We start from the raw sequence: 17,221 nt of genomic DNA on the forward strand, positions 1-17,221 counted from the left end.
GGTATGTGAGGAAAGCAAAATGCCAAATTATTTCTCACCTCAATTGGCCCCAAAGTCATGTCCATTTGAATTTCGTTGTCCCGGATACAAGACAGAGCTTCCATGGCGAATCTGACATCGTCTAAGTCGCGGATGGGCCTGGACAACTTTTTCAGGAATTCATTGATAAACGTTATCATGTCTGACATCTTCTTCTTATATTCTTCGTTCAAGTATCGGCATAGAAGCATCTTCCATGCCTTGGCCTCGATCGATAAGGCTAACTTCATTGGCTCTGGGAAGGACAAGGAAGACGGAAAGAGAATTCGGAAACAGTCCGCTGCGCAGCGGCGGACCTCAGCATCTCAGCAGCGGACCTCAGCATCTCAGCAGCGGACCTCAGCATCTAGGCGGCGGACCTCAGCGTCTCGGCCGACCCTCCCACATGCAGCGTTCACTCATCACAAGTGGCCACTGGTGCCCTGGAGCATGACCAGCCTGCTAGGTGTGCTGTGACGTTACTGGATCTCAAAGAGTGCTCCTGCCTCCCTGAGGTAAATCTGGCTGCTGGAGAATGGTGGCGTGACTGCCTATGGGGAAGAGTTTTTCTCTTTCTGAGACAGAGTTTCCTTAGCTGTCCTGGGCTCACTTTGTAGGTCAGGCTGGCCTCGACTACAGTGACCCACCTGCCTCTGCCTCCTGAGTGCTGGGATTAAAGGCGTGCACCACCATGCCCGGCAGAGTTTCTTGGTGTAGCCCTGCCTGCCCCGGAACTCACTCTGTAGGCCAGGCTGGCCTCAAACTCAGAGATGCGCCTGCCTCTGCCTCCTGAGTGCTGGGATTTTAAGGCGTGTCTGTAACCCCAACACTTAAAAGGCAGAGGCAGGAGGATCTGGAGTTTAGGGTCTTCTTAAGCTATACAGTCATTTGGGGGGGCTAGCCTGGACTAAATGAGCCTCTGTCTTAGCAAAACAAAAGAAAAAAAGGAGGGGAAAGAACACAGGTGGCCTAGAACTGCTGGGCATTTACAATATTATACCAAAGGGGCTCGCTGAGCCAGATACCATTCCACAGGTCCTACCTGTCCTGCTGTCCCTTCCATCCGACGTAAAATACCTTCACCTTGTAAAATCATAGATACTCCACTCATTCACTCATTTATGTATTTATTGTTTTTTTTTTTTTTTTGAGACAGGGTCTCTCTGTGTAGCCTTGGCTGTCCTGGACTCACTTTGTAGACCAGGCTGGCCTCGAACTCACAGAGGTCCGCCTGCCTCTGCCTCCCGAGTGCTGGGGTTACAGGTGTGAGCCACCGAGCCTGACTTAGATACTAGCTTCTGTAACTCTTAGACTCTAGACCACACTACGAGAGGAGTCTGTCTGCCCACAGTCCCTCTGACAGACACCACTGACACATCATCATTTGTGAGTCCCTAGCTACCAGATTTCCAGGATCCCAGGTTGCTCACCTAGGGAGGTGAGTTTGGGTATGGATGCCCGTGCAGCCTGTTCCCCACACTGTCCCCTGTCTCCGGCCTTGGAATCAGAGAACCTGGTGCAGCCTGTGCTGTGAAACCTCCCCCATCCTCAGAGAGCTACAAGAAAGGACCTCAATTGTGCCGTGGGCCCTGATTCCTCCTCAGAGTTCCCCCACCATGCTGTTGTCTGTCTGTCCATGGCACTGATAATTCTTCTAATAAACGCTGACCCCCAATAATCCGTGTCAGTGCCCCCCTCCCCCTTGAGCCCCACCAGAAACCTGTCGGAAGCGTTGCTGGAGTTACCCGTGTGCAGTTCGAGGGCTCCTACGACGATAATGGGCTTTAGCTCCTCAATCTCCTGCTCGAATGTGGCGTAGTGGAGGATTTCCGATCTGATCTCAGTCAGGGAGGGGTTGTTGGCCAAAAACTCCTGTCGGGGAAGGCAACAGTTAACACTTCCTTCAGTCCTGAGGAGCCTGAAGTACGCACTTACAACAGTTAAGCTGGAAAGCAGCGCTTGCCCTATAACAGGGTTCTCGTACAGGGAGGTGGGACCCTAAGGCTCGGCTTGGAAGCAGAGTTTGCGCCTGCGCAGTGGGCTCACATTTCCAAGGGCCGAGCCCCGAGCACAGCAGGGAGTAGTAGCCTTAAAAGCCCTTCCTCAGTTCCCCTTGATATTTTAGCCCTTTGCTCCCTGACATGGTTAACATATATTCCAACCCTGGTGGTCTAAATTACAGGGTAATCCAGAGTCAAGCATGTGCACATAGACCCCGATTGTGCCATATTGCCTTCCGCTTGTTCTGGGAGGGTCACAGCCCATGGGAAAGATATCATCCATGCTGGGTACATCCCTGACAACGCAGCTTTTGGGATCACCCATGCTCTGTAGGTAAATAAACTCATCAGTTCCCCCACCCAAGGGGCCTTTATTTGTCATTGGGACTTAAAGTGTACAGAGCTTCCTTGTTTGTCAGTTGCCTCAGAGTGAGGATAACTACTTGCTCGGCGTTTGTGAGCCCTTGCCCTCTGCTCAGAGGCCTCTCACTATCTTCAATAGATTTATTCCACCCCCCCCCACCCCCACACACCCCTCTCAAGGATCAGAGATGAACAAACCAAACCTACACCAGACCACAATCAGCGTGAACTCACCTTCACTTTCACGTCCCGGTCTTCGGTCCAGAGAGTCTTGTACTTCTGGAAGTCCTGCAGGGCCTCGTTGGCCGCCTTCCGGAGAGAGTTCACGGAGGAGGAGAGGAGGAGGACCAGCTTGGAGATGTCCTTGTGCTCTGCCACCCCAGGGTAGAAGTTCTTCAGCTTCCTGGCTGGGATGCTCTCTTCAAAAGACCCTGAAAAGCCGATGTTTCCAGTGTCGGCAAGCGTGTTCGTCCACCCACGCCTTTTATACTTTTAAAATATTTTCCACATATCTATATTTTTAAGTGTGTCTATGTATGTGCATGTGCGTGTTCTCAGGTGTGCCATATTGTGGAGGTCGGCTATAGTTTGCTACCTCCAGCATGTGGACTCTGTCGATTTAACTTGCATCCTCAGGCCAGGGAGTGACCACTTTTACCTGCTGAGCCATCTGGCTTACACCCCACCCCACCCCACCCCCACACCCCTCTCCCCACGCCCCCTACCCCCTCAGCTTTCTTTTTGAGACAGGATCTCATATGTAGCCCAGGTTGGCCTTGACCTTGCTACTTATCTGACAAGGTCCTTGAACTCTGATCCCCTTTTTACTACCTCCCTCTCGAGTGCAGGGATAATGGAGGCGCACCACCACGACTGCCCCCGCTGACCATTGCTTGGCCCATGAAGCACTTAAAACACACACACACACACACACACACACACACACACACACACAGGCTGGAGGGATGGCTCAGAGGTTAAGAGCACTGCTTGCTCTTCCAAAGGTCCTGAGTTCAATACCCAGCAACCACATGGTGGCTCACAACCATCTATAATGAGATCGGGTACCCTCTTCTGGCCTGCAGGTGTACATGCAGGCAAAACACTGTAAACCTAATAAATAAATTTTAAAAAACACACACACAGTTTTTGACACTTAAAAGGCATGGGGACAACAGCTCAGCTGACTGGAACCTGTGGTGTTTACCCAGTTGTCTGCAATCCCATTTGCTCTGTTACCAAGTGAGATTTAAGCAAAATAAAACACGGGGTGTCGGCTTAATTTGTTGTGGCATGCTTTGTTAGCACCGAGAACTTCACTGCATAAAAGGCTACATTTGAGGCTGGAGAAACAGCCCCATAGTTTAGAGTGAGCTGGACCTCTTTCCCAGCACCCATGACCGTTTGAAACTCCAGGTTATAGGGAACTTGGTACCCTCTTCTGATAGGGCGTATGTCGGTGCACAGATGCGCATGCAGAAGAAACACTGTACACACAAAATAAGTCTTAAAAAAATGTTTAAGATCGTATCTGCTTTTCCATTCATGTTCTGAGACATTTGCTATCAATTGGAGGCTATTACCCATCATGCAGCTGTGAAAAGCACTATAGTTTATGAGAGCACACGGAATGCTGAAGGGAGAATCAGCGCTGAGATTTATCTTCCCACTTTGCCTTTCAAAATTACTACAAAACAGTGATAAAGCTAAAAAACATCGTTCTCCTGTGACCGAGAACTAGAAAGAAACGGTTGGATGTTATGTTTTAGATGAAAGAGTGGGGAGTAACGGTGTTGTTTTGTTTTGTTTTGCTTTTCGAGACAGGGTTTCTCTGTGTAACAGCCCTGTCTGCCCTGGACTCACTTTGTAGACCACGCTGGCCTTAAACTCACAGCGATCTGCCTGCCTCTGCCTCCCGAGTGCTGGGATTAAAGGTGTGCGCCACCATGAAGACAGGTGTGTGGTACACGCCAGTAATCTTATCACGTGGGAGGTAAAGGCGGGAGGATCAGAAATTCAAGGTTATCTTTGGCTACATAGAAAGTTTGAAGCTAGCCTGGCTTCATGAGACCCTCTGCCTAGATAGATAGATAGGCAGACAAACAGATGACAGACAGACAGATAGATATGGGGCTGGAGAGATGGCTCAATGGTTAAAAGCAATTGCTGCTCTTGCAGAGTACCCAGGTTCTGTTCCCAACATCCCTACCAGGAGGCAACCACCAGCCCCAAGGCATCATGGGTGCCCTCTTCTGGTCTCTGCGAGCACCTGCACCCATATGCACACGCACACACATTGTGGGTTAGCTTTTTCTTTTCTCCCTCTGCATCAGGGGATTTAACTTGGGTGTCTCAAATGTTCTTACTCTCTTTCTTCAGTGGTTTTCCTGTGGGGTGGTTCTGTTCGGGGCCAGTGCGAGAGGAATTGTTAGGAACGGACTTGATTCGCCGGACCTGCTGCTGGCCCCAGTGTGCCACTCCTCTGCTGACCTCCAGGGTAAACTGGATCATGCGGTTGATGGCTTGCTGAATGTCGTCCAGGCTGGGGACCATCACCTGTGGGAAGCAGGAGCCCGTGAGTAACCCTACCAACACAGAAAGCCCTCCCCAACCACCTGATTCTTTGTCACCCAACTCCCCACAAGCAGTCAGAGCCTGTGGCGAGCTGCTCTGGAGTGAGGGTTGTGCCACGAGGGGCTACAGATGCCCTGTGTCCTGGAGATTTCCCAGTTCTGCTCTCTGCTGCTGCCCATAGGGGCAAGGAATCCACGTCAGTGGACTAAAATCACAGAGCAAGCTACAGCTCTGTCAAGCCTTTTGCCTCTTTGAAAAGTGTTGAGGCAGCTGCAGGGCTCTTCTCCAGGAGGTCAGGCTGCTCAGTGCAGTGTTAGGAGGGTCACGGGCTGTCCCTGGTGGCACCCGGGACCACGCGGTGTGGCCTGGAGCGCCAGGCAGCAGTAAGCGGCTGGGGCTGCCACTGGAAAGCACAGACTCCTTTCAGTCCAGGCCGCTGTATTTAGTGGAGCGTATCATGATGCTGTGATATTAAGCGGGGTGCACCATAATGCTCAGTTTGGGATGGGACTTGAGGCTCCCAGGATGATTTTTATCTTAATGTCTACAGATAAAAAGCAAGGTCATTTTTTTTAATTTGCTAATTGATGGCAGACTAGACCTTCACTCCTATGCCAGCTCAGAATACACCACAAACCACTTAGAAGTAGGGTGTGTCTGTGTGTCTGTGTGCATGCATGTCTATGTGCATGTGTTTGTGTGTGTGTGTGTGTGTGTGTGTGTGTGTGTGTGTGTGTGTGTGTGATGTTGTGGATCAAACCCAGTGGCTCTCTGTACACTAAGCACATAAATGTTCTACCCCTAAGCTATACCTCAGCTCAAAAGTTTTAATAAAAGATATAAATGGTTTTGTTTTTCTGTTTTTGTTTTTTTGAGACAGGGTCTCTCTGTGTTAGCCTTGCTGTCCTAGACTTGCTTTGTAGACCAGGCTGGCCTCAAACTCACAGTGATCTGCCTGCCTCTGCCTCTCGAGTGCTGGGATTAAAATTTTTATTTTTATTCAAGACTAGGGCAAGTAAAAATAAAAGCACATGGTCACAGATTAAGAAAGTGTACCTCAAAAACAAAAAAGAAAGAAAGAAAGTGTACCTCTTGCATAGGTCCTAAGCTCAGTTCCCAGCACCTATGCTAGGTGGCCCACAGCCACCAGCTTCAGGGGATCTGATGCCCTCTTCTGGCCTCCATGAGCACTGCATTCATATGTACACACACACATACACACACTCACACACGGGGGTGGGGGTGGGGGGAGGAGATGGGGAGAGGAGGGGAAGAGGGAGGGAGAGGGAGGAGGAGAAAGAGGGGGGAAGGAAGGAGGGAGGGAGAAGAGAGAGAGAGAGAGAGAGAGGGCGAAAGGGAGAGAGGGAGAAATAAACTTTTAAAGTAAAATAAAAACACACAGAACCAAGATCTTAACTGTGAATCAAAGTCCAATTCTCATATATAATTTATTTTTATTTTTAGTTACTTACTTATTTTTATAACACGGGGACCCAAAACCTCACATTCTGAACACTCACCTGATGCTTAATTTAAAAAAAAAAAAAGTACAGGCCGGGTGTGGTGGCGCACGCCTTTAATCCCAGCACTCGGGAGGCAGAGGCAGGCGGATTGCTGTGAGTTCGAGGCCAACCTGGTCTACAAAGTGAGTCCAGGACAGTCAAGGCTACACAGAGAAACCCTGTCTCGAAAAAAAAAAAAAAGTACATTTCCAAAATAATCACTGCAAATAAGACTCACCACATTAGGGATTGCAAGGTGCACTTCGGTTTTTATGAAGGAGACGATGTCGTCCGTCCGTTTCCACCCGTGGCTGAAATGAACAGGTTAGCTGGTGAGCGTTAGCTTTCTAGCGCTGTAAGTTTCCATCCTAAAAAGTAAAGACCATCTCCAATCCTGAAAAAAATGTCCCCAGAGCCAAAGTTAACTGGGGGGGAGGGAGGGGGAGGGGAGGGGGGAGGGTGCTGTGAAGCGCTGTTGCTAGCCGTGGCCGTGGACCACTGCATTCATCGGCTCACTGAGCATAGGGTTACCTGCATAAGCTCAAGGCAGAAAGATCAGTCAATACCCAAGTGTGCGTCACTGATAAGACACTCGGGTAACCAAGGAAATAGAAAGAAAAGAGAGAGGACAGAAGGGAGGGGTTGTGTTGGGAGGGCCTGGGGAGAGCCGGAAGAAGAGGCTTAGGGGACGGTGCAGATCAATGTACATTGCTTACATTTATGAAGCTGTCATTAAATAAAAGATAGTCTTTTAAGACTGTTTTTTTTTTAAATACAAACTTATACCAAAAGAATGCTATTTATCTTAAAGCCATCAATTTGATGTTCTCAGAGTAAAATACTAATCGTGCGTACATTTCCTAGTCTTTTGAGTGCTGGCTTGTCTCGTGCGACGTCAGTGGATGGCACTCTTTTGAGAGACAAGGTGTTAAATAGACTCTCTGGTAGGCAGACGAGCCATAGCTATGTGATATAGGTGGCAAATCTCCAAGATGGCCGGCATCCTCCTCACCCTCCTTACTTGAGACAAAAGCCTGGCAGCTTTCTGACTTTTTTTTTTTTTTTAACCCCTGCTGATGGACTGGCTCGACAAGTTCAAGGCTGGACCAGGACATGAAACACAACAGTTCTGGGCCCATCAATTATCCCATTTTCCTTCAAACTCACTAACTCTAAATTAGAGGAGGAAAATTCTACAGAGGCTTTAAAAGCCCAAGCCTGTGAGAAGGGACTGGGTTTGCGGGCTTCCTGAGCCATCCTCTGCTTTGCTAAGGGCTTGTGCGCTGTGTGCTGGCTGCGCATGCGCATGCGTGCGTCCTTGTAAACTCCAACTGCTGACTGTCGGCTCCGGCTCCGGCTCCGGCTCCGTCTACTGTGTTGGAGGCTTCTCTGCTGCTGTTGCCTGTTGCACAGGAGATTTTTTTCTCTACCTTTTAATTCTTTAATTAGCAAGGAAAAGAAACCTGGTTGAGCCCCTGCGCCGCCCTCCCCCCCCAGGTCAGCGGTTCTCAACCTTCCTAAGGCTGTGACAGTTCCTTTAATACAGTTCCTCGTGTTGGGGTGACCCCTAGACACAAAATGATTTCATTGCTACTTCATAACTGTAATTTTGCCACGGTTATGCATCTTAATGTAAGTATCTGATATGCAGGATATCTGATGTGCGACCCCCGAGGGGGTCGAGACTCACAGGTTGAAAACCACTGCCCTAGACTGCATCGCTTTGTTCTCAGGCTTGCGACAATGGAGGCCATCACCAATAAACAACATACTTTATGTTATTTATCTATTATTTGCTTACTATATATTACTGGGGTTAAAAATGGAGGCCTTCAAATATGAGACAGTTTTTTTTTTGCACTTTTGTGATTGTAATAAAATTACATTTCTCCCTTAAAAAAAAAATGGAGGCCTTTGTGTACGTACGGTAGGAAAATATCCTGCTACTGAGCCACATCCCCTGCCTTCACGTTCTTTTGACTTGGAGACATGGTCTCACTAACTTGTCCAGAGCTGCCCTTGAACTGACTGTAGCCCAGGCTGACTTTGAACCTGTGATCCTTAAACCACCTAAGCACCTGGGATTACGGGCTCGTGCCACCAGACCCAGGCTCGTCTGCTTTTTAATAGACACTTCCACAAAGTTAGACGTGGAAGAAGTAAATCGTTATGGTCCATTTCCGGAATGAGATGAGATGCGTGGAGAAGCAAGGAGCTGTGAGGACCCCCCACTTCCCCTGTCCCCCCCCACCCCCGCCCGAGCTGGCAGTTGCAGCATCTCGCCTCTGGAAGTCTAAAGGCTGGACGGTGGCAGGTGTTCTGCAGCGCAGCCTGGGAGCAGAAAAGGGGCAGTCCCAAGCCAAAACTGTTCACACGCTACCTCTCCAAAAGCTGAACCAAAAGGCTGGTGAACTTGGGACATGGACAAGTCCTGGCTTGTATGGAAGAGAAGCCAGGACATTTTACAGCTGGGGGCTTTAAAGCCCGTTGTCTTGGGCCAAGTCAACAGGTCAGGCCAATGCTGTCTTTCTATGCTGGCTCCCCTTCCTGCAGAACACTATCTTAACAACTGCTTGGTTTCTACTTGTCTCTTGAATTGGTTACTACCTCATTTCCCACAGACAGGAGCTCCTAGTCAAAGCCTTCCTATAAACTTCTTTTTAAACAGCGCCACTCATGTGTAGACACAGGCGCACAGGGCGCACACAGAGATGAGAATTAGTCTGACTAGAGACCTCCGCCTCGACACACATTGCTCTCCTAGACAAGATTACTTGAAAAACACAGACTTTCTCCTTGTGAATGTAAGAAATCCTGTCACTAGGACAAAAACGCCCGTCCTTGTATGAGCACCCACAGAGAGACAGGAAGCAAAGGGCAGTTAAAAACTGCAGTTCAGAAGCAAACAGAGAGCTGGTGTTTGGTCGCTGAGTCACCATTCTTTCAGTTAGGAGCAGAGCAAGCAAACAAAGTACAGTAGCTTTTCTCCATGAGCGACCCAATAAAACAGGAGGCTGAGGCCCAAAGGGCTCAATCTGAAAACTAGAAAAAGCTCCCCAGCAGGGCGTGATGGTACGCACCTTTAATCCCAGCACAGGGGAGGCAGAGGCTGGCAGATCGCTGTGAGTTCGAGGCCAGCCTGGTCTACAAAGTGAGTCCAGGACAGCCAGGGCTACACAGAGAAACCTTGTCTTGAAAAACAAAACAAAAAGAAAAGAAAAGAAAGAAAGAAAAGAAAAGAAAAAAAGAAAAGCTCCCCAAATACAAGCAAGCTGCGCAACCAAGAGAGGCATCCGAGAACCAGCTCCATCGCTCAAGGACCTGTTTCAGAAACCAGAGGGGATCAAGAGGGTGGCCACACACCCCACTTCCCTGCCTCCTGCTGGCCGCAGGCTGTGAAACATTCCCCATCATCACAGAGCCATAAGAGGAAACATCTAACTACCCACACCAACCCACCCACACCCCTCAACCCCCCCTCCCCTACGCCCTTCTGACTCTGGTGCTGCTGTCTGAACTGCTCGGAGCCCCCTCCATGCTCTTATCTGTCTGTCCCTGGAGTTGAGAACTCTCCTAATAAACTTCTTCCCACTGGACAATGAGTCTTGGCCCCTCCTTGAACCTGAGAACACTCAGTGGCATGCTTGCCTAATGTGCACAGAGCCCAGGGTATGGTCCGCAACACTGTATAAACTGTGCAGCGTGCTGCGTGCCTGCAATCTCAGCACCTGGGAAGCACAGTCAGGATGAGCAGAAGCTCACAGTCATCCTTAACAACGGTGTAACTAATCTTGGTTGTTGGTTTGACTACATCTGAAATCAACTAAAACGCAAGCAGATGGACACTCCTGTGGGGAATTTTGCTTGACTGGATTATTTGAAGCAAGAAGGCCTGCCCTAAATCCAGGTAACACCTTCTGGTGGCAGCCCACATACAAGGACCGCAAGAGGGAAACTTTGCCTTATGCCTACGTGCCTTCACTCCTGCTGGCAAGTCCATCTACCCTGCTGCTGCTGCAGCAGCCTCCATTCACTGATAGTAACACCAGCTTCCTCAGGATCCCAACATACACAGAAGACCATCAGCTGCCCAGGAATCCTCCAGCCTTCAGCATCAGATTGAGAGTGCAGAGGCATGTAACCTCTTGGACTGAACAGCTGCTGGATTCTCAGCCTCTCTGGTGTGAGACAGCCATTATTGGACTACCTGGATGGCATGCTGTAAGCCAATCTAATAAATCCCTTTAACACGTATGTATACAAACACATACATATTACTATACATACATCATTAATTAATGTAATGCATAAATGCACATTAATGTATATATTAATATAAATCTATTATATATGTATATGCATATACACATATATGTGTGTGTGTGTATATATATATATATATATATATATATATATATATATATATATATACAGTGAGAGAGAGAGAGAGATAGAAAGAGAGAATCAGGTGTGCTCCACCAGCCTGCCTTTCAGTGACTTGCTTACGCCATCACCCGCCACCAGGTGCAAAACATTTCCACTACCCCTACGAGGTTGCTTAGCAACATGTGCCCTCTTTAAAAGGTCCTAGCCACCCCAGATCACTCTCTCTGTCTTCTATTTACTCTCTCTGCCTCCCTATCTGTCTGTCTATCTGACTGTCTCTCTCTCTCTCTCTCTCTCTCTCTCTCTCTCTCTCTCTCTCTTGTGCCTTCTCTAAGAAAGCCTTTTGCTCTTCCCTCCCCCAATAAATCTCTTGCCTTAGATTTGATACATAGCATGATCTCTCAGCAGCCCCAACCTGCCAAGGGTACCTTTTTGCTGCTTTATTTTAACATATAATATATATATAATACATATATATGATATATATTATCAGTTCTGTTCCTTTAGAAAATGCTAGTGTACCTACATAGTTTGGGGTACATAAGACTGTGTCTCAAAAATAAGTAAACATAAGTAATAAGAGATGCTATTGAATTACATTATTACAGGCAGTTTCCCTGACATATTTAACACATTTTCAACTTGCCTTCCAACAAATATTCTCTTTTTCATTGTGTCCAAAGACAAGCGTGTCGCTTTTTGTAGACTGTCTAGTAGCTGATGAGAGAAGAATGCGTAGACCTCCTTACACTCCTGTAAAAAGAAATTACGTTACATTTGATACCTGAGAGGAACTCCTAATGTCCCCAAGGCAGCGCCTCAATATCTAACATGACACATGAACAGTAAGAGAAAAGAAGCCATGCAACGTCAGTGGCAACGGAGAAATAAATTCAACCCTGCATTGCTTGCCTGGGTCTCTTTAGACAAATACATAACAAATATTTGTTAACACCGTATGAAGAGTGCTTCCAAAAAAAAAAAAACCTAGCAAGCCACATGAGAGCAAACCAGAGAGCAGAGACAAAAAAAGAAAAAAACAAACAAACCAAAACCCCCAACAACACACACACAAACAAACCAAAAACAAAAAGCAAGCAAACCAACAAAACCAGCGTGTTTGAATAATCCAGGTTTGCTCAATATTTGATACAGATATCAGATACCAGAACTTGAGTGTGAGGTTTCACACTGCCTGGTGTGGGGGATGGGCGGGGGGTGGGGGTGGGGGAGACGACACACAAGTCTCTCTCCTCAAAAGGTAGGGATGGTGGGTCCAGCCTCTGTTTTCTTTTACCATTGTTGTCCTGTTGATAACAGGAATCAAACCCCCTTCTGCATGCTAGCCCAGTCCCTGAACCCCTGGAGCCCCCAGCATCTACCCTGTGTCACACACAGGGCCAAGTTCTGCCTCTCAGTTACTGTAGAAACCTGGCCCCTTTAAAGCTGGTGGGAGAGTCAGGTTAGGAGGAGGCAGAGGAGTTGCCAAAACTAACAGGAGTGCCAGGCTGAACTATCTAGCCAGACCACAGATATAATCAGAATCTGCTAGAAGGCATTCTGGGAGCACCACGAGAGGAAGGTGAGGTGACAGTGGCCCCCTCAATCGGACAGACTGACAAATGAGGCTCAGTCTTACACACACACACACACACACACACACACACACACACACACACTCGTATCAAAACGGGGGCCCCGAGGAAGACTGTAAGGATGCTATAGATCTTGTCAAATAATACAGCATAAAAAAAAAAAAAAACTGGGGCTGGAGAGATGGCTCAGTGGTTAAGAGCACTGGCTGCTTTTCCAAAGGTCCTGAGTTCAATTCCCAGCAACCACATGTGGCTCACAACCATCTATAATGAGATCTGGTGCCCTCTTCTGGCACACAGGTGTACATGCCGACAAAACACTGTATATATAATAAAGAAAGAAAGAAAAAAAAACCTGCACATGGTATTTCCTGGGTTCTGCTGTGAGTCAGACACTGCCTTGGTTACAGATCTGCCCGAGAGCAGCCGCATCTGTGTTGTCCACAAATCCTCGCAAGTTTACCCCACAGTAAATACCTTCTTAAATTCGTCTTCTTTGTCATTGGTGTCAACCTCCTTCGCTTCACCATCATATTCAAGGCTATCGCCCTCTTCGGTCTCACTCCCAAAAACAACATGCTTCCTCTGCTCTGGGCACAAAAGACAAAACCAAATGTTAGCACCTGAACGTTCAGGGCGCGATCAAACCTCATGAGGAAGCTCTCGCTTGTTTGTTTGTTTGTCTGTTGTTTTCATTTTTATTTTATGTGTGTGGGTGTTTTGCCTATGGAAATGTATGGGCAGTACACATGCGCAGTGCCTGTGCTGGCCAGAAGGGGGCGCTGAAACCCTGGAACTGGATTAACAGACCACAGCAAGAGGCCATGTGGGTCTTGGGAACTAAATTCACCTAAGTCCTCTGTAAAAGCAGCCCATGCTCTTAACTGCTGAGCCATCTCTCTCCAGCCCAAGATGCCCTCCTCCCTCTTCCCCAATAGGGTCTCTCTGTGTAGCCTTTGCCGTCCTGGACTCGCTTCGTAGACCAGGCTGGCCTCAAACTCACAGAAATCCTCTTGCCTCTACCTCCCAAGTGCTGGGATTAAAGGTGTATGCCATCACCACCCAGCCCAAGAAGTTCTTTTTAAAAATTAACTTTAAAAAATGCTTTATATATATATATATATATATATATATATATATATATATATATATATATATAATTTTTATATTTTATATATATATATTTTTAATGGTTTTGTATCTAGGGTTTCTTTTACATTCCTTCTACTAGGAATTCAACTTGTAAGGAGCCAGCCACGATTGTGCCAGCCGCACCCAATAATGGCGCTGGTCTGTGTGCTGCTACCTGTAAACAATTGCCAGTACGCATGCGTTTGCTAGAGCTATCTCTAGTTGCCCCTCCCGTCAGGGGGACTATGCTAATTGCAACTACGCTTGTGTAGCTGTTGACCTATCTGCATTCATATGTTAATTAGGCATTCTGCCTGAACCTGTGAGGTGTTAACACACCGCTTTAGATGGTATTTAAGTTCAAGCTCTAGGGGGGTTCGGGGTCTTTCGCTTCAGCTTCAAGGGGCGCTCCCAATAAAACGTGTTTGAGAAGGATCCTGTGTCAAGCGTCTTTCCTGCTGGCAGGAGGTCGCGGCAGTTGGTGCCGAAACCCGGGAAATTTTTGATAAGAACAGTGCACGCACCACTGGACACCTGCGGAGACCCCCGAGGTTAAAAACTCGGGAGGATTCAGAACTCATCACGTGGAGCGGCGGTACCGGTAAGTTCTCCCTCAAGGCCATGCCTCCTTTTGGTGTGGATCCCCTTCTGGCAGCAGGCTTAATTTTACTGATGGCTGTAGTTGTGTTGCTTTGCTGTTTTTTCCTGAATTGCCATCGTCCAGACCACACTTGTATTTGCTGGGAATAAAGCTGGACGATAAGCCGCAAGGCCAGGGTAGATAACTTGGCAGGCTGCCCATATATATATTAAGTCGCTTGTAGATAAAAGCGCAATATGGGGAATCAACAATCAACACCTTTTCTTAGGCCACTTCAGGAACTTCTTAAACAGCGAAAATTAAAAGTATCCTCACAAACAATTCAGGGCTTTCTTCAGGAAGTTGACCAGGTTGCTCCTTGGTTTGAGCCCACTGGGTCCTTAAATCTTGCTAGTTGGGACAAACTGGGGAAAGACCTAGACAGGGCAGCAGAAGATCGTAAATTACAAACAGGCACAAGGCCATTGTGGCGATTAGTACGTGCCTGCTTGGAGGATAAACGTTGTGAGGAAATTATTAAAAGCAGCCAACAGATATTAGCTGACCATCAGGATAGTATGTCTGAAACAGAAGGTATTTTAAAGAAAAGGGAGAAACAGAAAAAGATAAAATATAGTACTAGTACTGATGAAATAAAACAAAAAAAGGTAAAGAAAAAAGAGGAACAAAAAACAGAGGATCCTAAAAGAAAACTATATCCAGTGCTGGAGGAATTTGCAAACTTGGAGCTTAGTAGCTCAAGTGAATCAAAAACAGAGAAACATAATGAAGAAGAGGAATTTAATTCTGAGGAAAAGCAAGATAAAAAGAAATATATAGTCGAGCTCAGACAACAGTAAGAAAAAAAAAGCAGGAGAAAATAATAATAATAATAATAATAATAATAATAATAATAATAATAATAATAATAATAATAATAAGTTGTACCCGGTACTCGATGAATTCACTAGCTTGCATTTAAACAGTGAATCAGAGTCCAAGAATTATGGTGAACAGGAGGAGTTAAGTATTGAAGAAGAAAAAAGCCTAAAGGAGGTAACAGCTCCATATGAGCAGGAAAGGAATGTGCCAATCAGGGTGACTCCTTTAGCGCCCCCTCCTTACAATCCAGTGTATCTGGATAAACACAAAGTTAATAAGGGGAAGGCTTTTTGATCTAGTTTTGCAGAACCTAATACTTGGAAAAGAATAGCTGCTGCCTTTCCTGTCTTTGAGGAGATTTAGCAGAAGCAGTCCGCACCTATGGGGTTAATGCGGCTTTCACCCAAGCTCTGCTTGAGAGATTTGCTTACACAGCCATGACGCCAGCGGATTGGATGAGCGTGGCCAAGGCTTGCTTAACTATGGGATAATATCTAGATTGGAAGTCAATATATACAGATGCAGCTCAAGCACAGACTAAGGCTAATACAGCGGCAGAACAGCCACTCTGGAATATGGACATGTTTTTAGGACAGGGACAATGGACTGCAAATCAAACAGCCTATCCTGTTGATATGTATACTCAAATTAACACCATGGCTATATAAGCCTGGAAGACCCTGTCCAATAAAGGGGAGGTTTCAGGCAACTTAACAAAAATCATACAAGGATCCACAGAGCCATTTTCTGATTTTGTGGCTCGTATGATGGATGCCACAGGGAAAGATATTTGGAGATCATGAAACAGCCATGCCATTAATTGAACAGTTAGTTTATAAACAATGTACTCAGGACTGCAGAAGAGCCATTACTCCCTGGAAAGGCAAGGGGCTTCAAGCCTGGATGAAGTCATGTAGAGAGATAGGTGGCCAATTATCTAATGCAGGCCTAGCAGCAGCAGTCTTGGCAGCCTCCAAGGACAGAGGGCTTAAAGGAGTCTGTTTCAACTGTGGAAAACAAGGACATATAAAAAAAAAAAAACAGTGTCCTTCGGCACAGAATAATAGCAGGTCTGTTCAACAGGAGAATGCTAAACGCCCAGGCCTCTGCCCTCGCTGTAAAAAAGGGAAGCATTGGGCTAATGAGTGTAGATCCATAAGGGATATTAATGGAACACCTTTACAAAAGGCGGAGCCAAAAAACGGGAGACAGGGCCCTCGGCCACAGGGCCCACAAATATATGGGGCCATGCAAACACCATCCCTGCGCCCTCCGACAGCCCAAGGAGAGCCACTACGGGTTCAGCCGGATTGGACATCTGTGCTACCACCAGATGTGTATTGACTCCCCAAATGGGGGTCCAGCCAATTGACACTGACTTTAAAGGTCCATTACCTCCAAACACGGTTGGGCTATTGTTAGGTCGATCCTCATCCGCTATAAAAGGGCTGTCTATAACTCCAGGTGTAATAGATGAGGATTATACCGGAACAATTAAAGCCTTGTGTGCCTCGCCTCGGGGAATTACAGCAATATCCCCTGGGGACAGAATAGCTCAATTATTAGTACTACCCAGCCTACACAAACAGTTTCCCTCTAAGTCTAAGGAACGAGGGGATAAGGGCCTCAGGTCCACAGGGATAGATATTGGATATTTATCTTTATCATTAGAACAGAGACCTACACTGTGCCTATCTATAGAGGGGAAGATTTTTAAAGGCTTGCTGGACACAGGAGCCGATCATAGCATTGTAGCAACTAAGGATTGGCCAAAAAATTGGCCCACTCAAGTTTCCTTGCAAACGTTACAGGGATTGGGTTATGCTGATACTCCAGCTATCAGTGCTAAGGAGTTGACTTGGAGAGATTCTGAAGGACGTAAAGGAAAGTTTACTCCTTATGTTATGCCATTGCCAATTTGTCTCTGGGGAAGGGATGTCATGGAACAATTAGGATTGATGCTCACTAATGATTTAAAAGCTAATTACTCACCTCAAAGTGTTAAACTAATGCAAGGTATGGGTTATACCCCAGGTCAGGGATTGGGAAAATATTTACAAGGAATTTCAACACCGTTACAAGCCAAAGGCCAATCCTCTACTAAGGGCCTGGGTTTTTCCTAAGGACCACTGAGGATGCTATTCCCATACCTTGGAAAACAGAGGAACCAGTATGGGTTCCTCAATGGCC

The 17,221-nt window shown here is 46.9% G+C and overlaps 1 protein-coding gene across 3 annotated transcripts in view; it reads right to left on the reverse strand.

The window, feature by feature from the left end:
- The window catches only part of DNAH8 (dynein axonemal heavy chain 8), a 251,771-nt gene that overhangs the window by 159,602 nt on the left and 74,948 nt on the right, over positions 1-17,221 (reverse strand). For all 3 annotated transcript variants that reach the window (XM_084754008.1, XM_084754009.1, XM_084754007.1), the window contains exons 25-31: positions 12,916-13,028; positions 11,490-11,596; positions 6,696-6,768; positions 4,748-4,937; positions 2,616-2,812; positions 1,764-1,890; positions 39-274 (exon numbers count right to left, since the gene is read on the reverse strand). In XM_084754008.1, coding sequence (XP_084610134.1) covers positions 39-274; positions 1,764-1,890; positions 2,616-2,812; positions 4,748-4,937; positions 6,696-6,768; positions 11,490-11,596; positions 12,916-13,028 — 1,043 coding nt within the window. The remainder of the gene's footprint in view (positions 1-38; positions 275-1,763; positions 1,891-2,615; positions 2,813-4,747; positions 4,938-6,695; positions 6,769-11,489; positions 11,597-12,915; positions 13,029-17,221) is intronic.

This window comes from Acomys minous (assembly GCF_964271855.1).
Source record: "Acomys minous genome assembly, chromosome: 13".
NCBI classification, from domain to species: Eukaryota; Metazoa; Chordata; class Mammalia; order Rodentia; family Muridae; genus Acomys; species Acomys minous.